The sequence below is a fragment of the Varanus komodoensis genome, unplaced genomic scaffold, assembly GCF_004798865.1.
Source record: "Varanus komodoensis strain SLA01 unplaced genomic scaffold, ASM479886v1 scaffold68, whole genome shotgun sequence".
Taxonomy (NCBI): Eukaryota; Metazoa; Chordata; class Lepidosauria; order Squamata; family Varanidae; genus Varanus; species Varanus komodoensis.
The window spans coordinates 2233853-2255293 of NW_025336321.1; the positions used below are offsets into that span (position 1 = coordinate 2233853).

The 21441-nt window shown below is 40.1% G+C and overlaps 1 protein-coding gene across 1 annotated transcript in view; it reads right to left on the reverse strand.

The window, feature by feature from the left end:
- Positions 1-11067: 11067 nt before the first annotated feature.
- HIBADH (3-hydroxyisobutyrate dehydrogenase) overlaps positions 11068-21441 on the reverse strand; it is an 83938-nt gene continuing 73564 nt past the window's right edge. The window contains exons 7-8 of the mRNA XM_044450732.1: positions 13781-13937; positions 11068-12055 (exon numbers count right to left, since the gene is read on the reverse strand). Of these exons, the coding sequence (XP_044306667.1) occupies positions 11897-12055; positions 13781-13937 (316 nt within the window). The 3' untranslated portion in view covers positions 11068-11896. The remainder of the gene's footprint in view (positions 12056-13780; positions 13938-21441) is intronic.

The window sequence follows — 21441 nt, forward strand, 5'->3', positions numbered from 1 at the left end:
CAAAAAACTGAGAATTGCACTTTAAAGCTTACTGCTCTAATACCTTTGCAGCATTTCAGCTAAACTGTGGGAATACTATTGGGAAGAGCTGATTGCCATGGAATGCAAATGAATGAAGAAAGAAAGCTGTTGAAAGGTCATTGATTACTAAATTTGTGGGGCTAGCTGGTAGGTGAAATCTAAAACTTTAAAGTAAATTTCCTATATGTAAGTGCCTGGAAAACAAATGTGTGTTGTTTTGATTTTATGGTTTAATATGCCCTGTTTTGCATTGTCTTTATACTTATTAATTCAAAGCTTCTTGGAAAATGTGACATTATGTAGCATCACAGAAATGCTAACAAATATTTTATGTATGACATTTGAAACAGTATTTGGAAACCAAAATGTACCTTGGGTTTAGAAGGTTTTTGAAAGCTTATATGCAGTTTATCTTATGATACTGAAGTAGCTTTATTTTGTTATGATTTACCCTAATACTATCTTAATAGGCAGCTGTGGCTGGTGGTGTTACCCTGCTATGTAGATTAGCATTTTTCTAACAATTTTTGTGCTAGCAATTTGTGCTGTGATTGCAGTGGTGTTGATGACCTGTTGCTATAACAGGATTGCCCAGTCTGAGGTGCATTTTGGCATCGCTTGTGCTGTGCCCGCTTCATTCATAACTTTAGAGGCGATAAGGTTTTGCATCCAAGGAACAACTTAGCTTCCAAACAGCGTTTCAACTGAATTTAATCCCATTAAGCAAAACCAGTAAAGAATTTTAATAATTTGGCATGAAAATGAGGCCACAATTTGATGAAGAAGCAAATTAAAATTGACCTGAAATACAGAAAGCCTGTATTGCTGGATTAAGGTGTTTTCACTTTCAGAAACTAGATAAGGATAGATACAATAAAAGAAAAACAGTCATTTGTTTAGAAGAGGTGGTAGCTCCTTAAGGGTGAAATGTTAAACACGATTAGATAGAAAAGGCCTACAATTCTTAGCATGCTCCAGCAAGCCTTCATCTGTCTACACATGGACTGTATTTCACCTTATTAAAAACATGAGTAGATGGGAGACAAGGAGAAATATCTCCCTAGTATGCAAGTCCAGCTGAAGATGAAGTATCTGCTGTGTACATGCTGCATACCTGGAAAAAGGGGGTGTTGAAAGTTTGCTATACCTTGTTTCCCTTCTACCGCAAGTCTCAGCCATGTTTCTATTTAACTCTCTGATCCCCCACTTAAAATCGCCTGCCTCCACTCAAAAATTACCCATCTGTTCTCTTCTTTTATGGCTGCTCACACATCTACCCCACAAAGAAAATTCAAATCATGCCTTCCTGCACCCAGCTCCAAGTGGTAACATTATAAACTGAATCTGTTGACCACTTGCCCTCCTGCCTAATTGTAGAATTGGCCTATGACAGACTGAGTTTGATGATTTCAGGGGGATGGGGTGCAACTTGTTCCATGGTAAATTACCCCGATAACCGCAAAGTAGGGAAAATCACCTCTGCACAGGTTATTGACTGCTATTTTCCCCTTATAAGCATTAAATAAATACTATGGGTGTTTCATAAATGAGGCTTAAATTGTATTTTCCTTTAAAATAGAAGTCTACAACCTAAATATAAAAATTAATGGAACTATATTGTAAATTTGTTTCCCCATCATCTGTTCCACTTTAACAGTATTTGCTTGTTAGATTCCAAAATCAGCCCCAACCAATATAGTCTGCACTTAAGGATGAAAGTTCAAAAATATCTGGGAAGCTTCAAGTAGCCTACACTGGCTTTATTTGAAGGTCTGCTTAGTCCAAGACTGATTTAAAAATCAAGGACACTCTCTGACTCTTCAAGTCATGTACCAAAATTAGCACCTGGGCAGCAGACGGAGGCAAACACCCAGATAAAACAGATGAGTTTTAGTGTTCATCATAGTCTGGGAATCTCTCTCAAATGTGAAGTGGTACTCTAGGTTCTTAGGTAGGTTCTTGCATGTTCCCACCTGAGGTTCTTTGTCATCCCTTTTACAGGAACACAGGCTTCCTTTTAACACAGGAGGTTAAGACAACCCAGGAGACCTAGAATGTCTAGTTCAAGAGTTTGTAGCCCTCTTCAACAGTGCCCATGTTGGCAGGGAAGGTCTGAACGGAAACTGAAAATATGTTTGGTTGAATGTGATTACAGAGCTCCATGCAATCAAGAGAGGGATTGAGGAGCAGAGGCTGAGCCTGTAACCTGGTTATCTGTCTGCACTGAGGACTTCTGAACATTTGGAAAAGCATGACAGATTCCTGCTTCCCTAGGGTATACATTCTCAGGAATGACTAGTCCTTATCAATAGGCAGCAGGGTAAGAAAGATGATGAGAGGAACAAATTATTATTCTAGGTGCTGAGGACAAACTAAAAATAATGCTTTAAAGTAAATTGGTCTATTTAAAAATGTTTGCAACCACATAACTACTTAGGAATCTTTTTAAAAATCAAAACATCCATAGGATAATAACCTTATTATAACCAGCCAAAAAGTTCCAAAATAGTCAGCAACTTTTCTAGGACTCTACTTGCTGTTAAACAAAAATAGCTGATAATAAAAAATAAGTAGAGGGGGTTACTGGAGCATGGTAGAAAAGATGCTGTGTGGACATGCTGTGGTATCAGAAATGCAGAACGCGTGATTTCAGGATTAAATGTTTTTTTGTTTTTTTGTTTTCATGACTGCAGAGGCTGTATGTTTGGGATCTGATCATGGGAGGGGACCTGTGTCACAGGTTCATGCTGGATCCCCCCCAAATGTTGGCCCTGCTTCTCAGACTGAAGGCTCAAGGGATCCACAGGACCTACTCCCAAGTAAATGGGTATAGCACTGCAGCTGTACAGTTTCAAAAAGTAAATCTGTAGTTGGCCTGAAGTTAATGGGAAGGTATGTTCCTCATGTAAGAGGTGGACTGACTGCCCTGAGGTGCTTACTATCCATTCTCTGTATACTCTGTTACATGGCTTAACTCTCACCATCTTCATTCTTCTTGTTTCAGACCAAAGATAGACAACAGCTTTCAAGGAAGTTAAAAGATGTTTTGGTGTGTGTGGCCACTACTTTTGTCCCACAAGAAAAGCTGTTTTCTAAAGGTGAGCATGAGATGACTGTTGCTTTTAAACTCCCTTGAATTCTCAACAGGGTAGGGGCTTGATAAGCCCTATTAGCTCTAGCCTCAGCCTGTACAACTGTGTTTTACACAGCCACTTTTTGTGCATCCAGAAAACAAATATTTCCACTCTAGTCTTACTTAATCAAAGCACAATGGGTAGTCCTGCTTCACACCGCAAGCCATAGTATTCTCTTGTACACAAAGATGACTGTGCCCTTTGAAGGCCAAAAGCACAGACAAACTACCATCTTTCCTTTCATCCATATGGGGGGGGGGGCAATACTTTTCCAATTAAAGAAATGGAAAGCAAACAAATCCACTCTTTTAAAAAATGCTTTTTCACTTTGCACATCATTGTTCCTTTGCCATTTTAGTTTAACAGAAATCAAATGGCTTTCCTAAAATGAGAAATGACATAGTTTGTTGATTCTGGCCATGGGGCTGAAATTTACAGAGTTATGCCATGCCAATCAGGGCTGATGATCATTTAACTAATCTGTTTACAAACCAGCACAGCTGGGCAGGTCTCAGCTATTTTTTTTTATCAAAGTCAAGTCCTGGTCTTTATTGGCATCTGGTTGTTCCTGAAGAGGTAGTTTAAACCCATATTCCATCTTCAAAGAAAGATCAAAGAGTTTATTACTTCTCAACTGGTGCATTATTTCTACTTGGTATTTTCTTGTTTGTAAATTTGCATTATTAATAGCACAGGTGCCAATTTACTTCTAGGCTTCCTTGTTTCTGAAATAGAGGGGTTACCTGATAAATTCCAAAATACATTTATAGAATACTGCAGCCTGATCCAGATTAAGTCCTCCTGAGATCAATGGAACTCAAACTGACTTAAATCAGAGCATTGCATCTTGACTGCTTTCAGCCTGGTTCACAACCTCATTAAAAACATGTAGTTCAGATTGGTACAAAAAGATTTAACATACAAGAGCAAAGGGAGATACTTTAGAGCTTTTCTACTCCAGGCTGGTGCCTTCCATTTTGTCTCAGAATTAAGATCCAAGCACTACATGAAAAGCCTTTCTTCCCTACCTCATAACCTTGTGCTGAGAAAGGTTGCTCACATCTGCTTTACTGTCTGAGCCTCCAGTCTTCAGAGTCCCTTGTTTGGTCCAGGATCTGCATTACTATATAGTGATGCTGGAAGCCAGGTTGTCCACTATGTCATGACAAACCTCTGTCCTCAGGCAAGGTCAGTATTTTGCATCACTTCCCTTGTTTCTGCCCAGAACCCAAGGCCTAATTCTCCTCCCTCTCTGGAACTTACGTTGTGAGACAAGGGAACCAAGCCATTGCCTTTTAGGGGAAGGAACATAGCTCAGTGGTAGAGCACCAGCAGTGCTTTCCATGCAGAAAGCTCCATGTTCAATGCCCAGCATCTCATTTAAAACAGATCAGCAGCAAGTGCCTGAGCAGCATGGGGCTAGAGGGACAAGGAGTCTGATTGCTAAGGCAGAAATAGGAAACAAGACATCTTCCCAGTGCTTTGGACTACAAAATGTGTGATCATGGCTGAGGCTGACAGGAGTTGTAGCCCCAACATCTGGAGAACATCAGGCTCCCTCCCTGCCCTAAAGCAATTCAAGCTTCCTATTGCTTTGAGTGCTTATTCCCACACAACCTCAAGAGACTTTCCTGAAGCCAGAATATTTCCAGCCATTTCTTTGACCATCCCAGCCAATGAAAATCATACCAATTGGTTTCTTGCCTCACATATCCTCCTTCCTTATTAGGAGGGAAATGCCTGCCTGCTGTGGGCTTCTAAGAGCTAATCTCATGGAGATGCATTTTTATAAACCATTGGTTTAAAGTGGTTTCCAGATGCATTTATGGGGCTCTATGCATGTGTGTGCACACACACCCCATATTCAGCAGTAGCTGCAAAGTTGAAACACTATATTCATACACTCACACAAACATGCACGGACACGGAACCCAGTTAGAATCTAGCTTTTCCAGGAATGGTTCAAGAACAACATATTCTGAAAGTATTTATTTATTTATTTATATCCTGCCTTTTTCCTACAAAGGACTCAAGGCAGCTTACATCATTCTCCTCCTCCATCTGATCCCCACAACAACAACCCTGTGAGGTAGGTTGGGCTGAGAGAGAGTGACTGGCCCAAAGTCACCCAGTTGGCTCCATGGCTGAGGGGGGACTCGAACCCAGATCCTCTGAGTCCCAGTCCCATGCTCTTAACCACTATACCACACTGGCTCTATTGTGGATTTGTGTCCCTTGCTAAAGCGTACATTTAGTGTACATGTAAAATGTTTTGCTTTTCGTAAGCCAGAAGAAATGCTATAAAAATTGCTGCTTCAAAATATCAGTAACATCCATACTGTAAAATGTTACATGCTAATTTTGCCTGAAAGCACACAAATCTATTTGAAAATTACTTTCCTATAAAAAAGAAATTAAATCCTGGTCCTGAAAGTTCCCATGCTTTTCCTTCCTTTCTGCTTTGCAGGAGACAGTTTCCTACAAGCCCTGGCTAACACGCTGCTGCCCTATCCCATTGTCTTGGCTCACAGCAGATTGAATATCTGCTATTGCTCTCAGAGGCGGGGCAACCCATTAAATAGACATGTCAGCTCAGCTGTGTACATATGCAAAACAGGTCCAAAAAGCTTAATTCAATCCAAGCTGGAAACTTATAGCTACATTAGGTCACAAACAAAAGCCGAATTTCAGAAGCCGCCAGGATCCTGGCAACTGGGGCAAAAATCCCAGACAATGCTGCCAAACGCAGACCCTCAGGGGGCCTCCTAAGAGCCTGGATGTTTTGGCATGAGCTTTATCACCCAGACTTCTGTGCTGGATTTTGCAAGGGAGCAACTACTTCCTACTAACCAAACTCTCTCAGTAGACAAAAAACTTCATGGAATTCAGCTGTTTTTCTCCCTTCTCAGATTTTGGTCGAGACATGCTACTGAACTGGCTTGAAGGAGAAGGATGAACAAAAACTATGTGCACGGACAGAACCCCTCTTACGGTTGCCAAATGACCTACTTACAGAGGGCATTCCTCTGTTTCAAGGTCTCCTCTGTGTCAAGGGCTGTCCAGTCCAAGGCTAGTTGAGTAATTATTAAAAGGGAGAACTGGCCCTTGAAGTTGCCTCTCAGTCAGTGGGTAACAACTTTCCCCACTGTGATGTGCCATTGTGTCCTTCAAGGCATAGGTTTTCTCCATGATCTTAATGACACTGCTGAAGCTAATGGTAAATCTCCACTTAGTAGGGGTATGTGTGTGTATATATAAACTTAGTATGAATGTATATATACCTGTACATGTCACTAACATATGAGGAGATGTGGAGAAAGCTGTCCCTTTAAAAATAGCCTGTTTTGGGCCCCCTAATCCAGCTTCTCCATTAAAGTGGAACTGCCCTGTTGCTTCCCAAACATCTTACAAGATCTATTTATTTATTTATTTATTTATTTATTTATATTTATATGCTGCCTTTTTCCTACAAAGGGCTTTAGGCAACTTACATCTCTTCCTCCATCTTATCCCACAACAACAACCCTGTGAGGTAGGTTGGGCTGAGAGTCTGTGACTGGCCCGAAGTCACCCAACTGGCTCCATGGCTGAGTGGGGACTAGAACCCAGATTGTCTGAGTCCCAGTCCCATGCTCTTAACCACTACACCACACTGGCTCTCATAAGCTGGAATTTTCCCTTGATATGTCCTGGTTTTTGATTCTAAAGAGGAACATTTGCCATTTCATGCCTCTTTCTGGAAAAGTCTTAGGCATCTACATAGGTGACTCTTATGTGCTAAGTAACACTTGTGAGTGGAGAATTCACCTGCATTTGCCGGTATCCTCCCCTGAGCCTACAGCAAGGGTAGAAAAACATTTGTAGGGAACAGCCAAGTTTTCTTTTCCAGGAACTGTGTGCCAGCACTTGGCAAGGCCAGCTCAAAAAGTAGGCAGGACTAACCCGACGCACACTCTCTTTCGCGCATATGCACCCTCCTCCATTCTACCAAGAACCCTGCCCCTGCATGCCACAATTAGGCTTCAAAAAAGGCATCCCATTGGAGTTTTTAATCTTTTACCTCCAATCTTAATTATGCTTCTTAATTTGGCAGCTGGAGGTTGATAGTATACTTTAGGATTGCCCAAGGATGTTTTGTTCTGCCCTCTTGCTCAGCAATGCTGGTGTCATCAGCAAACTTGGCCACTTCACTGCTTACTCCTAATTCCAGACCATTTACAAGTAGGTTGAAAATAATTGGTCCTAGTATTGATGACATGCTTCCACTAGGAGAAATTACCATTTATTTCCACCCTCTGTTTTCTGTTCTTTAACCAGTTAGTGATCCATTAGAGGAGGTCTCCTTTTATTCTGTGGCTGCTTGCTCAGAAACCTTTAGTGAGGAACTTTGTCAAAAGCCTTTTGGAAATTCAAGTAAACAATGTCTACTGGATTGTCCTAAGCACTCATTGAGATGCCATCTAATTCAAACTGCAGAAGTATGATACATCTATCACACCCAGAAAGTTCTCAGATTAGATCTGTAAGACTGAGGAAACATAATTCATGATGTTGTGAGATCAGAGGGATGGGTCGAGTTTTCCCCAGAATTGCCTTTGCAAGGCAAGACTAGCCCAGTAAATACACTTAAGCAAGTAGGTCACACCATAGAGTTCAAAGCAAAGCAAGTACACTCAGTCTCTGTAAAACATGTTTTATATAGATTGCTGTATGTCTCTTTTCAAATGTGATGGGTTCTTTGTCCATCTCAGACCAGAAGCATGTAGCAAGAGAATAAAGGGACTTCTTTGTACACAGGTTCACCAAGACATTATAATGCTACTTTTATCTAAGTCCCACTACTCTGCAGACTAGTTAACCTGAGATATTCTTCTCCAGTCTTCCCCAGATGGGAGTGGAACACAACACAATTTTCATTGCCCTGTCCCATGTACCTGAAAGGTACTTGTAAACTCAATTGTGCATAGGCATTCCATGATCTATATGCTGCAAAATGCAGAGTGCAGACCACATCATTTGCACCTATATAAGGATGCAATATCCAGGATCTGAACTTTAGATGTATAGAGGTATCGAAGCCAATTGTTCCAAGCACAATTGCTCCATTTCTAAATCAACTTTTTGGACCCAAAGGTATAGTTGGGAATTTGAGAAGCTACTGTGGGCAGTACCACCAAAGGCACAGCTGGTCACAATGGAGCAGGCTAGTGAAAAGAAGGCGCAAACCTAAGGATGGGCAAGAGCAAGAGAAAAGCAAAGAGCTACAAGCCAGGGGTGGAGGAAAGAAGGAAGCTAAGGGCAAAAGGAGAAAATGAGGAAGGCTAGAGGCTGGGAGTGGAGACAGAGAACAAAGCGAAAGGATCTCTGTCGGTGGGAGAAAATTGGGCAGTGCAAGGAAGCAACTCTTGTCTTCCCTTCCTGCCTGCTGCAGAGCTGATCCAAAGAGATTCCAAAACAGGAAGGGGAACCTAACTTTTTTCATTAAAAAAATGTCTGAAGGGATAGAGACTGGAGATAGACTCAGAGTTTCTTCTTTGTGGAAATTGTTGAGGGCGCTGCATTGGGACCTCTTTCAAGCACACACACACCCTGAATGGAAGACAATAGCTGCAGATGACTATTCCATCTTCAAACAATGTAACCATTTTTATTTACTGCAGAATAGACATTGTGATTCAGCAGTTGATGAGCTGAACTTTATCTTACGTAAGATCAAATAAATTTTGCAAATGCTATGGGATCTGTCATATAAAATGAGAGATCGTGTGTACTCATTTATTACCAGCTCAAGGGTAAAGCCTGGTGACTAACAGACTATATAGTTACCGCATAAACAGCCAGCCTTTCTGCGAACCTGGCTCTGCAAACCTCAACATTTAACAAGCAGACACAACTAATTACCTCTGACCCCTAAAGAGAAAGAAGGGAAAACTCTTGTCACAGTTAAAGAGAATGTGGAACAACCATCTCAGTCTTCTCAGTATCTGTAAAGGGAATCTATTCAAAATTCATTCATTAAAATATGCAGATTTCAGGTTCAGATATTAAAATAAATGCTCTTGGCGCAAGAAAATGTACCAGCCAAGGCTGGCCATTTTTTTCTAGGTCTCAATTATTTTTTAGATACAGTAAAAATTATATGGTGCTCCACAGGGCCCTGCTTTGTTTTGGAAGAAAAGTTAAGTATCTCCATTCAGATTTGTCAGAACTGTCACAGAAAAAACTTGATTTTTCTGAGTGATGGCACTAACTGCACAGTTCAGTTGGGCTTAAAGGGGCAGCTGCTGAAGTGATGGCTTTAAAGTACATATATGCACAGAGAGATCTGTTAGCAGCAATATATGAATCAGGTCATTTGTATCTTTACACTATCTACTTAACAAAGTGAGAATCGCAAAGGCTTTATTCCCCATAATCCTATAATAGCAATACCGTGCAGAGGAAAATAAAATATAGTGCTGTGTAGCCACTGTTTGAAAAGGGTTACCTATACTAACTATGAACACCTGATTTTGGAGACTTATCAGCCATGGTGCAAGAGATCCCTTGGCAACTTTGGGTCAATAGCTGTTTTTATAGGAAAATGTATTTCATGTGTGCCACAAGCTGCTTCCAAATGAGGCTTTTATAGCACCATAGCCCTGCCACATTCATAGAATATTACAGAGGCCCAGATGTCATCTCCCACGCGTAACCGCCAGTGATTTCCCATTGCTTTGTCCTGACTACAGAAAACTCTGAGCTCGTGAGGTTGCAGATTATGGCCTGGTCAAACTAAGCAGATTATGGCCTGGTCAAAGATTTGGCAGGCAAACCAGCTGGGAGTCTCATGTAACCTCCTAGAGTTCTATGATGGAGAAAAGGTGGGATGTAAATGTAATCCAAGTTTTCCGGTTCATTAAGGAGAACAATTGCTGCACAATGCCTGGTAGCTCTAGTGCTAGGAGCCCTCCATTTAGAAGAAACTGTACTCACAGCAATTTTTATTAAAAACAAGAGTTCAGCAATTGCAGGAGAGGGGACGCATGCCCGGAATATCCCATCATCACTCACTCCTCTGGTGTTTGCTCCCCTGCATGTGTCCCAATCCATTCCACTAGGAGCCCTGCCCCTGCCCATAGCAATTAGGTTCAAGAAATGCACCCCACTGGAGCTTTTATCCCTTATTCACCATCTTAATAATGCTTCTAAATTTGGCAGCTGGGGTTTGATGGTGTACTTTTGGGCTACCCAAGGATGAGTCTCCTGCCTTCTTGCTCTTTGATGCTGCATAAGTACTTGCTAGGTTCAGCCTGTCTACCCTCTGACTTAAATTAGGTGGAGTTAGAGCTGGTAGTTACCTCCTCCCTAGTAAAAGCTTGAAGATACTTGAGTTCCCTTTGGTCTAGTTCTAGGGTTAAGTAGCAGGATGGTGGGCAACAACAAAAGGAGGGAGAAATGTTCTTGACCATCCCCTGTCCTGTAAGACAGTTGGGAACTTCTTTACAGGGTAACCTAAAATTTTGCTTAGGTCTGGACTTTCCCCTGTCCCTTGCTAGGGTGAATAGCCAGTTCTGATGAATGTGCACATATACTCAGAGGGTTTCATCTTGCAAAAGTTAGGAACTATATCCACAGGCTATGCTTTCAGTGTTTAAAGAGCAATAGGTCTTATGCGCTGTAGACTTTGGTTATCAATTGTGGACTGTATTCCTAACAAAGATAAAGAAAAACTTTAACGAACATACTGATCCATAAGAAGTGTGTGTGTGTGTGTGTGTTTGTGCGTGTGTGGAATATACAAATCCATATAAACCTGTATGCAGAACAGGTTTGTGGTTCTTTTATATAGCTTGCAAATGCATCTCTATCTGTATACACAAAAGGCAATAATAATGAAATCAATAACTGCAAAAAGAAATCAGACATCTAGTGATCATTCACTACCTTGGATTTTATTTGCTTTCAAAATAATAGGATTTATTTATTGAAATTTATAATATTGCCATATATGATTAAAGCAAGTGCCTTTCATTGAGGTTAGTAGATCCAAATCCTTTGAAAATGTATGAAAGGGGTAAAAAATGTATACAATTAGGCTAGCAAACAACAGTGTTAAATACACACACAGTGTTTAACATTTATTAGCAGCAGCTTTCCAATAACTTGCAAACATTTCCTAACACAGCTTTTCCACTGCTACAGCATAATTAAAGTACACCATTTATACCAAGGCCAAAATGAGATTTAAAAAAATATCAGGAAAGTCTTTCACTGCAATAATCTTTTTTGTTAAAAAAGATAAAGTGGTTATTAGAAACTTAGATAGGAAGCTCAGCTCAGTTCCCTTCATCACAGTTATTTTTGCATAGTTTAGAACTATGCACTCAGTTTTGTGTGCAAATACATACACTGGATTTTGTTTGAATCCTACTATGCTTCTTGAAGAGTGCAATTCTTTGCATGTTTAGACAGAAATGGCCTTACCACTTGGGCCATGATGACAGTTGTAAGACTTTTTTCTGTCTATACATGCATAGGACTGTTCCTTAAGTTGGATAAGTATTGTTAGATGATAAAAAAACATTCCCATAAACTTTCAAATAAGAAACAAAAAATCCTGGAGTCAGCTGTGACCCCAGCAGATAGAGATGGGTGAGATCATGATTCATGATCTTTGATTTAACCCATGTATCTTTGAGTAATCTGCAAGGAAGCTCCAAATAACATGGTTTCTAACAGGGTCCGTTCTTTAAAAGATCTCACAAGTTCTCCTCTTCACGTAAAAACTGGAACACAGATGAGAAGTCTTTCTGGGCATAGCCCTTGGCACACATGATTCTGTAAACCTGATGGGCTAGGGAGCCAAGAGGGATTGGCGTCTTGGTATTGGTAGCAGAATTTTGGGCCAAACCAAGATCCTGAAAATAGAAACAAATATTTAGCAAGAGGGATGGGCACAAAGATAGGAGAAGCCTATTACACAATGAGAACTATATCTAAACATATGGATGTAAGCACACTAAAAAAAACTGTGTGCTGTCCGAGACCATGCAGTTTTCAGAGAAGCACAGTAGCTAAGTATTAGAACAGTTGCAGGCTCAATTCCAATATACTCAGATAGAGATGAAAAAGCCTGGGTCTGAAACCCTGGAAAGCTGCTGCCAGATCCTGTACACAATGCCAAGCTAAACAGACAATGGACTGGTTCTGCATAGGGTGGCTTCCTATGTTCCTAATAGAACCACAAGATAGTACTACAAGGTATAACTAGCTCCCAGTTTGACTGATTCAGCACATGCCTATAATGCTTAGATGTTGCCAAAGTTTACATCCTTGTCTCAGCCCTTTGTTTGCAAATATAGCACCTTATTATGGGGAGTGACAGCTGAATCGGCAATTATTTGCTTTAATGATGCTCGTCTATTGTATTTTAGGAAAATGTGGTGCAACAGCAGGCCACCCTCCCATATATATATATACAACCAACCTTTAAGATCACTGCAGGAAGCCTTGCTGGCCATTCTAAAATCAATAGAATGTTGCTGTGGAATATGCCAGTGGTAGAAAGCAGCACCAAAGCTTTGGAAATCCTCAGTCATGAGGTTCAGGATGCAGAAAATGTGGCATCTTTCAAATGTCCTCTGAAAAGAGACTTGTTCATGCAGGCTTTCCCTGGCTTTTAATTAAATCAGGGTGTAATACAATCCACCCTGATTCAGATGCATGTAGGCTTCCAAACTTGGAGGCTCACATGCATCCAATGTATGAAACAAGGAGAGGCGGGTATAACCTGTGCTGAGCACTGAACCAAGTATTTTCCCTTGGTGGACATATAGAGCAGGGAAAGAGGCTGAGGTGTAAGCTGTTGGCTCCAGCCCTCTTCCACTTCCAGCATGCTCCTTTCCCTTCTCTCCAAGCCTCTATCCTGATGGGGATGGGGACTCATGATTTGAGTATCTAATAGAGGATTTTTAAAAATTATGGTATTATTTATGGTATCCATTTCTTTACTGTCCTTCAAAAAACTGCCCTACAATTTACAAAGTAAAATCTATAAACAGAAGAAATGGTCAACACACACACATTAGAGAAACCATACCACCCCAAAGTAACAAGATGTATTAAATGAGCAGCATAAGACTTTTGTTTTTTAATCTTAGCCAAAAGTCTTTGGCTAAGACCTAGGAAGTCGTTTCAGTTGCTCCTAAAATGACATAAAAGGCAGTTTCATGTAAGTACCCCAAGAAGACAAAATCAGCAAAGCCATTATAGAGATGTTTTTATTCCAATTTTTAGCCAACAGTTGTCTTCCTATTTTTTAGTACTGCATAATACACATTTTGTGTTACATTTTAATGTCTGTGTGTTTTTAATGTGTCATTATCTAACTGAGAACTTGGGTGGTGGTAAAGTTTTTTGACTAATGAAATATGAATACAATTGTGAACACAAGTAATTAATGTTTTGATGTGCTATCGAAATTTCTGTATGCAAATATCCACTGTGCTGTTAAAAAGTATTTAAGCAATGCAGGATGTTCTGGGAAGAGGATGAATGGAAATACTGATTTATTCTATTCATCAAGATTGAGTCGATTTTCTATTACAGCACATCTCTATTTTTCCATATGTACATATACATACCTTGGCCATCAGTGTTGTTCCAAAGCCACCTTGATAATTGTTAGCAGAAGGCACCCCTTCCATTACTCCTGGAACAGGGTTGTAAGTATCGCTTGACCAACAACGGCCTGAACTCATATTTAGGATTTTGGACAGCAGCTTTGGGTCAAGCCCTAACCTGTCAAAGGTCAGAAGAAGAGAAGTGTTCATGTCAAAACGCACACGTCATGGGTGACTTATTTTTATATGCTGGGACCATGTTGTCATTTCTCCACCTTTATTGTAAGACTTGAAAAATGATCCAGAGCACTATTAAGGGAGGGAGACCCTTCCTTAAATTAAAGGTCATCAATCCTCCACGCATTTCTAGCATGCAAATTGTTCAGTGAAAGTAGAAGCACAAAATAAAGACCTTTCTGGACCCTTTAGCCATTGGATATAAAAAGAAGATTGCATTATCTTAAAGGGTATCTTAACTTGAAATTAAAATGGTATTCTTGGAAACTGGCTGACTCATTCCAGAGCAGAACTGTGCACTGACAAATTAAAAGAATGGATGGTATACAACATCAGCAATAAGTCTAATGGCTTTTCTCCTCGCAAGATATTCAACTATTGTAAACTATATTTTTATTCAATCTTTACTATACAGAGGCAAGCCTACACAGCACTGTGACATATGTTCTCTATCTCTTCAGAGACATGCATTATAGTTCTGGGTCAATTGCTGAGAAGGTTACTGATCCTGATAAAACAAAGCTTGTCCAAGCAGAAACATCATTTGTTCTATTGCCATCACTAAGGTGAAGGCACAAACCATTGTGCCATTGAGGATAGACTTTAAATGTAGTTGAGAAGGTTTTAATGCTACAGGCATAAAAAAAAATCTGGCAGGTTCCTGTGCAGAGGCTATCAAGTTGCAAAGTGCAATGCTGTAGCAATTCTACTTGCGGTTATAAAGAAAGACAATTAAAAGTTAGTTTCACAAAAATGCCGGCCACATATTAGGGTTTTAGGGAGTGAATTTCTGAACTGGGGCTTACTTCTGAGAAGACAGCACACTGTACAAAAAAGCAAACCAGACAGAATTACAGTAGTCTTAATATTGCAGAATTATGCAGAACAATAAGACCAAGGGAAACAGATAACATGAACTCCCTAAAAGTAAGATATATTCTGGAAAAAAACTATTATTGTAGCAGCTTTTTGCAAGGAATCTAGATTGCAAAGTCTTACTTGGTCATTATATTGTTTGTAATACCAATAATATTGTATTCAGCTACTCATGTCTCTAGATACCATGTATGGAATAGCAACCAAAGCAATAAATTATCTATCCATCTATCTAAATGGACCCTACCTATTACTGCCAGTTTATTTCTTTGCATTACAAATCTGCTGGCTCTGGTTTGATTTCCAATTGTTCCTTTCGGCAACTGCATGTTTCATTTTAATTTATTTTTTAAACCCTCGTTATTACTGTATCTGTTATTCTGCCAGAACTGTTTGAAACATGTTTATTTATGCATTACATTTCTATTCTGCCCGATAGTTGAAACTCTCCAGGCATTTCATAATGATTGAAACCATAAAATACAACATGACAAAATGGGAAGTACATGTTTAGAAATGCAAAACTACAGCATAAAATAATCACCAAATAGAACCTAATAGAAGTGCAAAGGTTTGGTACACCGTATGAGATTTAAAACAGAAGCTGAACTTGAAATTAGGAAGGCTGTTAAAACAGAGTAAGAATACAATTATAACACATAAGAATAAAAACAGCAGTCAAGATCCGTAATAATACCCTGTTCTGGATGCTTAAAAACCTACAAAAATCAAAGGTCATTTTCTGGTGCTGAAAGAGCTCTGGGTGTACCTTCCTGGAGAAAGAACTCACTGGAACAAGGGAAACTGCCTTATACTGAGTCAGTTCTACGGTCCACCTAGCCCAGTACTGTCAGCACTGACTGCCAGAAGCTCTCCAATTCTTCATACAGGAATTTTCCCAGTCCTACTGGAGATGCTAAACCTAAAACCTTCTGTGTGCAGCACATAAACTCTGAAAATGAGCTATAGCTCTTCTGCATGGTGCCACCACTGAAAAGGTGCTGACCTCAGTTTCTACTCCTGCTTTGCCTAAGGGTAGGAAATCTGTAGATGAACAGAGGGCACAGAAACCAGATGTTCCTTTCAATACTCCAGTCCCAAGAATTAAAAAGGGATTAAAAAGTGAAGCACTAGCACTTTGGAATGTGCTTTGAACTAGACTGGAAACCAATGCAGGTGTTTTACATGCAGACAAGGCACAATTTCAATGCCCCTTCAGTACTAGCATCCAATTTAATGACTAATCCCCATGGGCAATACCTTGTCCTTTAAAACACACTACATGTGCAAACAGTGTCAAGCTGCTATACTTCCAGCAATACATGTTTTTAAAAAAATACCTATATAGCACCAAGTACCCATTCACAAAATTTGTAACAGAATTCAGGATTTGGCTGTGTTAATACCATTCCATTTCCAACACAGCACATCTTTTATTTATTTAAAACATTTCTATGCCACCCCATCGCAATAAAGCCTCGGGACAGTTCACAAAACATCAATAAATAACAACACAATAAAACCCCAATACAATAAAACCCCAGTGTAATAAAACCTCAATAAAACCTCAGTGCATTCTCGGCTAAAAATTTAAAAAAAAACCCTAGTTAAATAAATAAATAAACAATTAAAATAAGTTTTAAATAAAAAGGTCTTAGCCTGGCGCTGAAAAACAAATAACGACGGTGCCAGGCGGACCTCTCTGGGGAGTGCTTTTGGATATTGGATTTTAATGTTCACTCCCAAAAAGACCTATACAGTAAAACTGGGGAGTAATCAGTTTCCCCAAATGAGAATACTGCTGCCCATGAGGGTTCACATGAGCATCTTCAGTGTAACATATATTTGAACATCACAGATGTTCCAAGGCACATTCAGTGTGCATTTCCAGCACTAAGATTTAGATAAGAATGTGAAAAAAAATCCACAATTTTCAAAATTATATCTTCTTAAGATACTATGCAGTTTCCTTCAAGAGACCTGAGACCCTGTTTCCCCCAATCCTTCTCTTTTTTCATCCCTTTCAGCAAGTATATCATTAAAAGGAGCAAGTTAGATGTGTTTTGCATTTCATCTTTCTGAGGATTCATCTATTGATGCGTAGATAACTGACAGCTAAAATTAGACATGTATTAAAATCAGTTACTGAAGAAGTCCTCTGTCTTCCATGTGCCCAAAGCTTGTAATGGCCTGAAAAGTGGGTAGAATATACAGTAATTGTCATTCAGTAAGAGTCTATCCTAGAAAGTCATGCTTCAGTGGAGAAGACTGAGTTTCCATTTGAAATCAACAAATTAATCCAAGACAGGTATCTGAAAGGGCAAGTTTAATAGGAAGCAGCTACTGGGCTCTCAACCATGATAAAATGTTATTGCTGTTTCCCTGTAAATTGGCTCGGAACATATGATACTTTCTGCATAAGAGCTCTATTGCTGTTCAGGAGATATACTGCTCAAGCTATCAAAATGATGACAGACTGTCAGTCCCCATAATAACTTGCCACTGGACATGGCAAGAGGATGTGCATGCGCGGATGCATTTACAATTGCCTAGGTGTTCCACGTTTTGGGTAGGGGGAAAAAGCACCGCACTGTTTCTGCTGCCTCCTGTCCAATAATTGCAGCACATAAATCAACACACAAATCCTTTAAACTCTTCATAAGCTGGTAGGAAGTTCAGAACTCTGAAAGTACAGAAACTGGCTTAGATCTTTTTTTAAATGTAGTTTAAAACTTTTAACCAGTTAAAACCAGCTCTGATTGTTACTGTTGTAAAATGTAGGTAATTTGGGCACATTTTCTTGCTATGATTCATAGCAGTTTTGGTTTGCTCTGCCTATACAGTGGTGCCTCGGCTCACGAATGCCTGGTTCACAACCAAATTGGGTCATGAACAAAAATGTCATGAAAATTTTGACTTTGGTTGCGAATTCTGCATTGGATGGCAACCAAGATTGTGGCCATCTCCCCTAACCCCGAGTGGGGAAATGGCCACGATCGCAGTTGCGTTTGTGCAGGGAAGACGTGTGATCACAGATGTGCTCCTGCAGGAAAGACGGGCACAATCTAGGCCATCTCCCCCCACACCCGCACAACCAGCATGATCGTGGCCATCTCCCCCACCCCCCCAAATGGGGAGATCGCAGTTGTGTTCATGCAGGGAAGACATAGAGGAGCTGACGACAGAAGAACTTGCTGAACTCCAGAGTGAGCAGCAGAAGGCACTTGCTGAGGAGGATTCCACTGAGGAAGAGGAAGACAGGGAGGAGGTGAACAGTGATGTGATACTATCCATTATGAAGAAATGGAATGAGTGCCAGGATTTCTTTGAGAAGCACCACCCCAACATAACTGTAACCAACACAGTGTTGAAACTGATGAACAGTAACGTGGTCTGTTCTTTCCGGAGGGTTATGCAGTGCAGGAAAAAACAAGCGACTATAGATAGATTTTTCACCAAATGACCCTCCAGCTAAGAGACAAAGAAGAGAGGAAACCCCTGAAAGAGATCTCCCCAGTGTCCTTATGGACTGGGACTCTCCCTCAAAACAATAACCTCCCCCGCACCTAGGTTAATGTTCTCCACTGTACTGTACAGTACTTTGTTACTTTGTTGTTCTTTGTCACTTTGTTTCAAATTTTTCTGATTAAAAAAAAAATAGTTACAGAACGAATTAACCTTATTTACATTGAACCTTATGGGGAAATTTGACTTGGCTCGTGACCAAAAATTGGCTCACAACCCCATTGGAGAGGCCAGAACGGATTAACCTTATTTACACTGAATCTTATGGGGAAATTTGACTTGGGTCACAACCAATTTGGGTCACAACCAGAGTCGTGGAACAGATTAAGTTCGTGAGCCAAGGTACCACTGTACTCTGGAGGTACTTCATGCAACAACCCCATTCCTAGCTTAGTTCTGGTGATCTTCTGCAAGGCAGGACTAAAGACAAAAAACTATTGTAATTGTACAGGGTTACCCAGAGGCTATGGAGGATCTTCTGGTATATTACTAGGAAGAAATGCTACAGCAGAACAAAAGTAGAGCCAAAAAAAGAGTACACAAACTTCCCCAACCTCAGGCCCTGCATTTGTGTTGGACTTAAGTTTCCAGCATCCCAGTCAACATAAGCTTGGTGGGTGCTGCTGGCTGTAGTCCAGCATTTACAGGATGTTGCAGAAGCTGCTATACAGGTAGAATTGTTGGGGATTTTCTCGAACTCTCTGGTCACTTACCGAAGCCAATACAAACATGAAGATTGTAGGCTAAGCACCTTTCACATCATCTGAAGATAGATGTTAAAGGATCTAACTGCAATTTTTATGGTAAAACTTAAGGTAAAAGTTCCCTACTGTTACTCAGGTGCTCAACCTTACTACCTTGTTAAGCCTGTCCTTTAGCACCTGAACCTGGTGCCCTCCAGATGCGTTGGTCCATAACGCCCAGCATCTGCAGCTGGCACACCCATTGGCAGTACAGTGCTGAGTTGTAGTTCAACACATCTGGAGGACACCTAGTGAGGGGAGCCTACCTGAGCGCATTATGTCCATACCGATTTCAATCTGTTTATGAAAATGTGCAAAGGACAGGATTGTGGAGACCTGTCAGAGACCTGACTGAGGAAGCAGGCAACAAAATTGGCCAGCCTCTTTTAGCCAGTGTCATGCCTAACCCATAAAACTTAAAATGGCCGCTAATTCTATCTATGTGTAAATGCTTTACTGTATGCCTACCTCCTTCCATTCACAATCCATTTGCGAACGAGCCAATCAAGAACACTGCTAGGGATGACGTGTCATGCCACCAACACTGCTACAATTGATGTGTATCCCAGCAAATGCACACTTGTACTTTGCCCATAGTCACACAGGGAGAACCACCAGTATCCTGGGGAAGTGATGAAATATGCAAGGACATATAATAATTAGCCAAAAGGCCTAGCCATCCCATGCTGGCAGCAGTAAGAATATGCCAATAGTGTCATGATGGAGTTGGTGGGGAGAGAGAAGGAAAATCCTATATGCTTAATATCCAGACATTTGTGATTTAACCTTTCAGAATTTCCCTCATGCACCTGCTTAACTATGTTTATTAAACTTTCACCAGAACTAAGTTGAATATTGCTGTGATTTCCATGTTCAAATGTTTCTTTTAACTCAAAAGAAGTAGGTAGCCAAACAGTCTTCCAGGGTCTTTTGTGTCAAGCGGTTGCGGAGTCACAGAACCACAAAAGCATTGGACAAGCCATGAAGAGCTCACAGCTTAGCCTTAATGAAAATACTTTATATGATCTTAACACTTAGGAATGTTTAATACTCATGTTGAGTAGCTCCCAGTTTTACTGGATAATGAACATTCTGGAAAGGTTGAACTCAACAGTAGGTAATTTCAAATGTGCAGGATTTCCCTTTTTCCTCCCCTGACTTGGTTAGAACATTATTCCAAAAAACTGGTATATTCTCACTGCTATCAACATGGACTGTCCAAGAGTTATGACAAGTTAAATGCCCTTGCAAATTTCATCACCTCCTGTGGCTTGAAGTCCTTTGAGTCACTATATTGCTCACTTTAAGATTCCAATGGTGAAACATTATGACCAGTTCTGAGGAGGTACTAGGAGGATAACAGTGACAAACAAATTATGTTTGTCCTATGGAACTGCCTTTGATTCAGCCCTACTTATTCTAGCACCAGCAACCTAATGGGGAAACTATTTGTTCCTTTACCCTTATACAGAAGCAGAGGATAAGCAGGCAACCTGTCAGACTGCAGTTCACAAATTTGTAAATCTTTCTTGGAATATGTTGCACTACATAAAGCACTATGAACTTTGCAACTTGCTGGTATCTGTACATGCTAAGTAATGGAACTGAAACAACATGTTCTTCTAATAGCTGTGGAACTGTGGCCTGTTTGAGAAATTACTACCTGCTTGCGTATTTATTAACCATACTTGGGATCCAAAGCAGGACTGAGGGATTTTCTACTCTGGAGGATTTTCATTCTTCCTACTTTTGAAAATGATTATTAATCATACAGAATATAATCTTATGTCAGATTCTATACATATTTCCATTACAAAGTCATTCATATTATTAACATAAATGGATAATTCTCTGTATTGCATTATGACCTTGTCCAGCCATTTTTCTTTCCATAAATCATAAGGTTGTATCTTCAACAAGTTATTATTCCAAAATATAACAAAAATAGGACATTTTAATATAGCCTTTGCATCCATGTCTAACATCTCTAATGCTGTTTTTCAGTATCAACATAAATACTAGTTCCTTGTTCCTCATCAATCTTTCTCCTATTGATAGAAGGTCCTTTTACTTCAGTGTATAACTGATGGGTATTCTAGTGGCTACTAACAAATTAATGATAATTTTCCAATCCTTCTGAGACACTTCATTCTTCACATATCCAAAAGAACAATGAATTATACCAGTGTATATCCTAATATATTCCAATTCATTGATAATTATCCTCTCCCAAAAGTTCTTAACATTTGAAGAATACCAAAAAATTGCAACATACCTACACATTTGTACCTCCATCATACC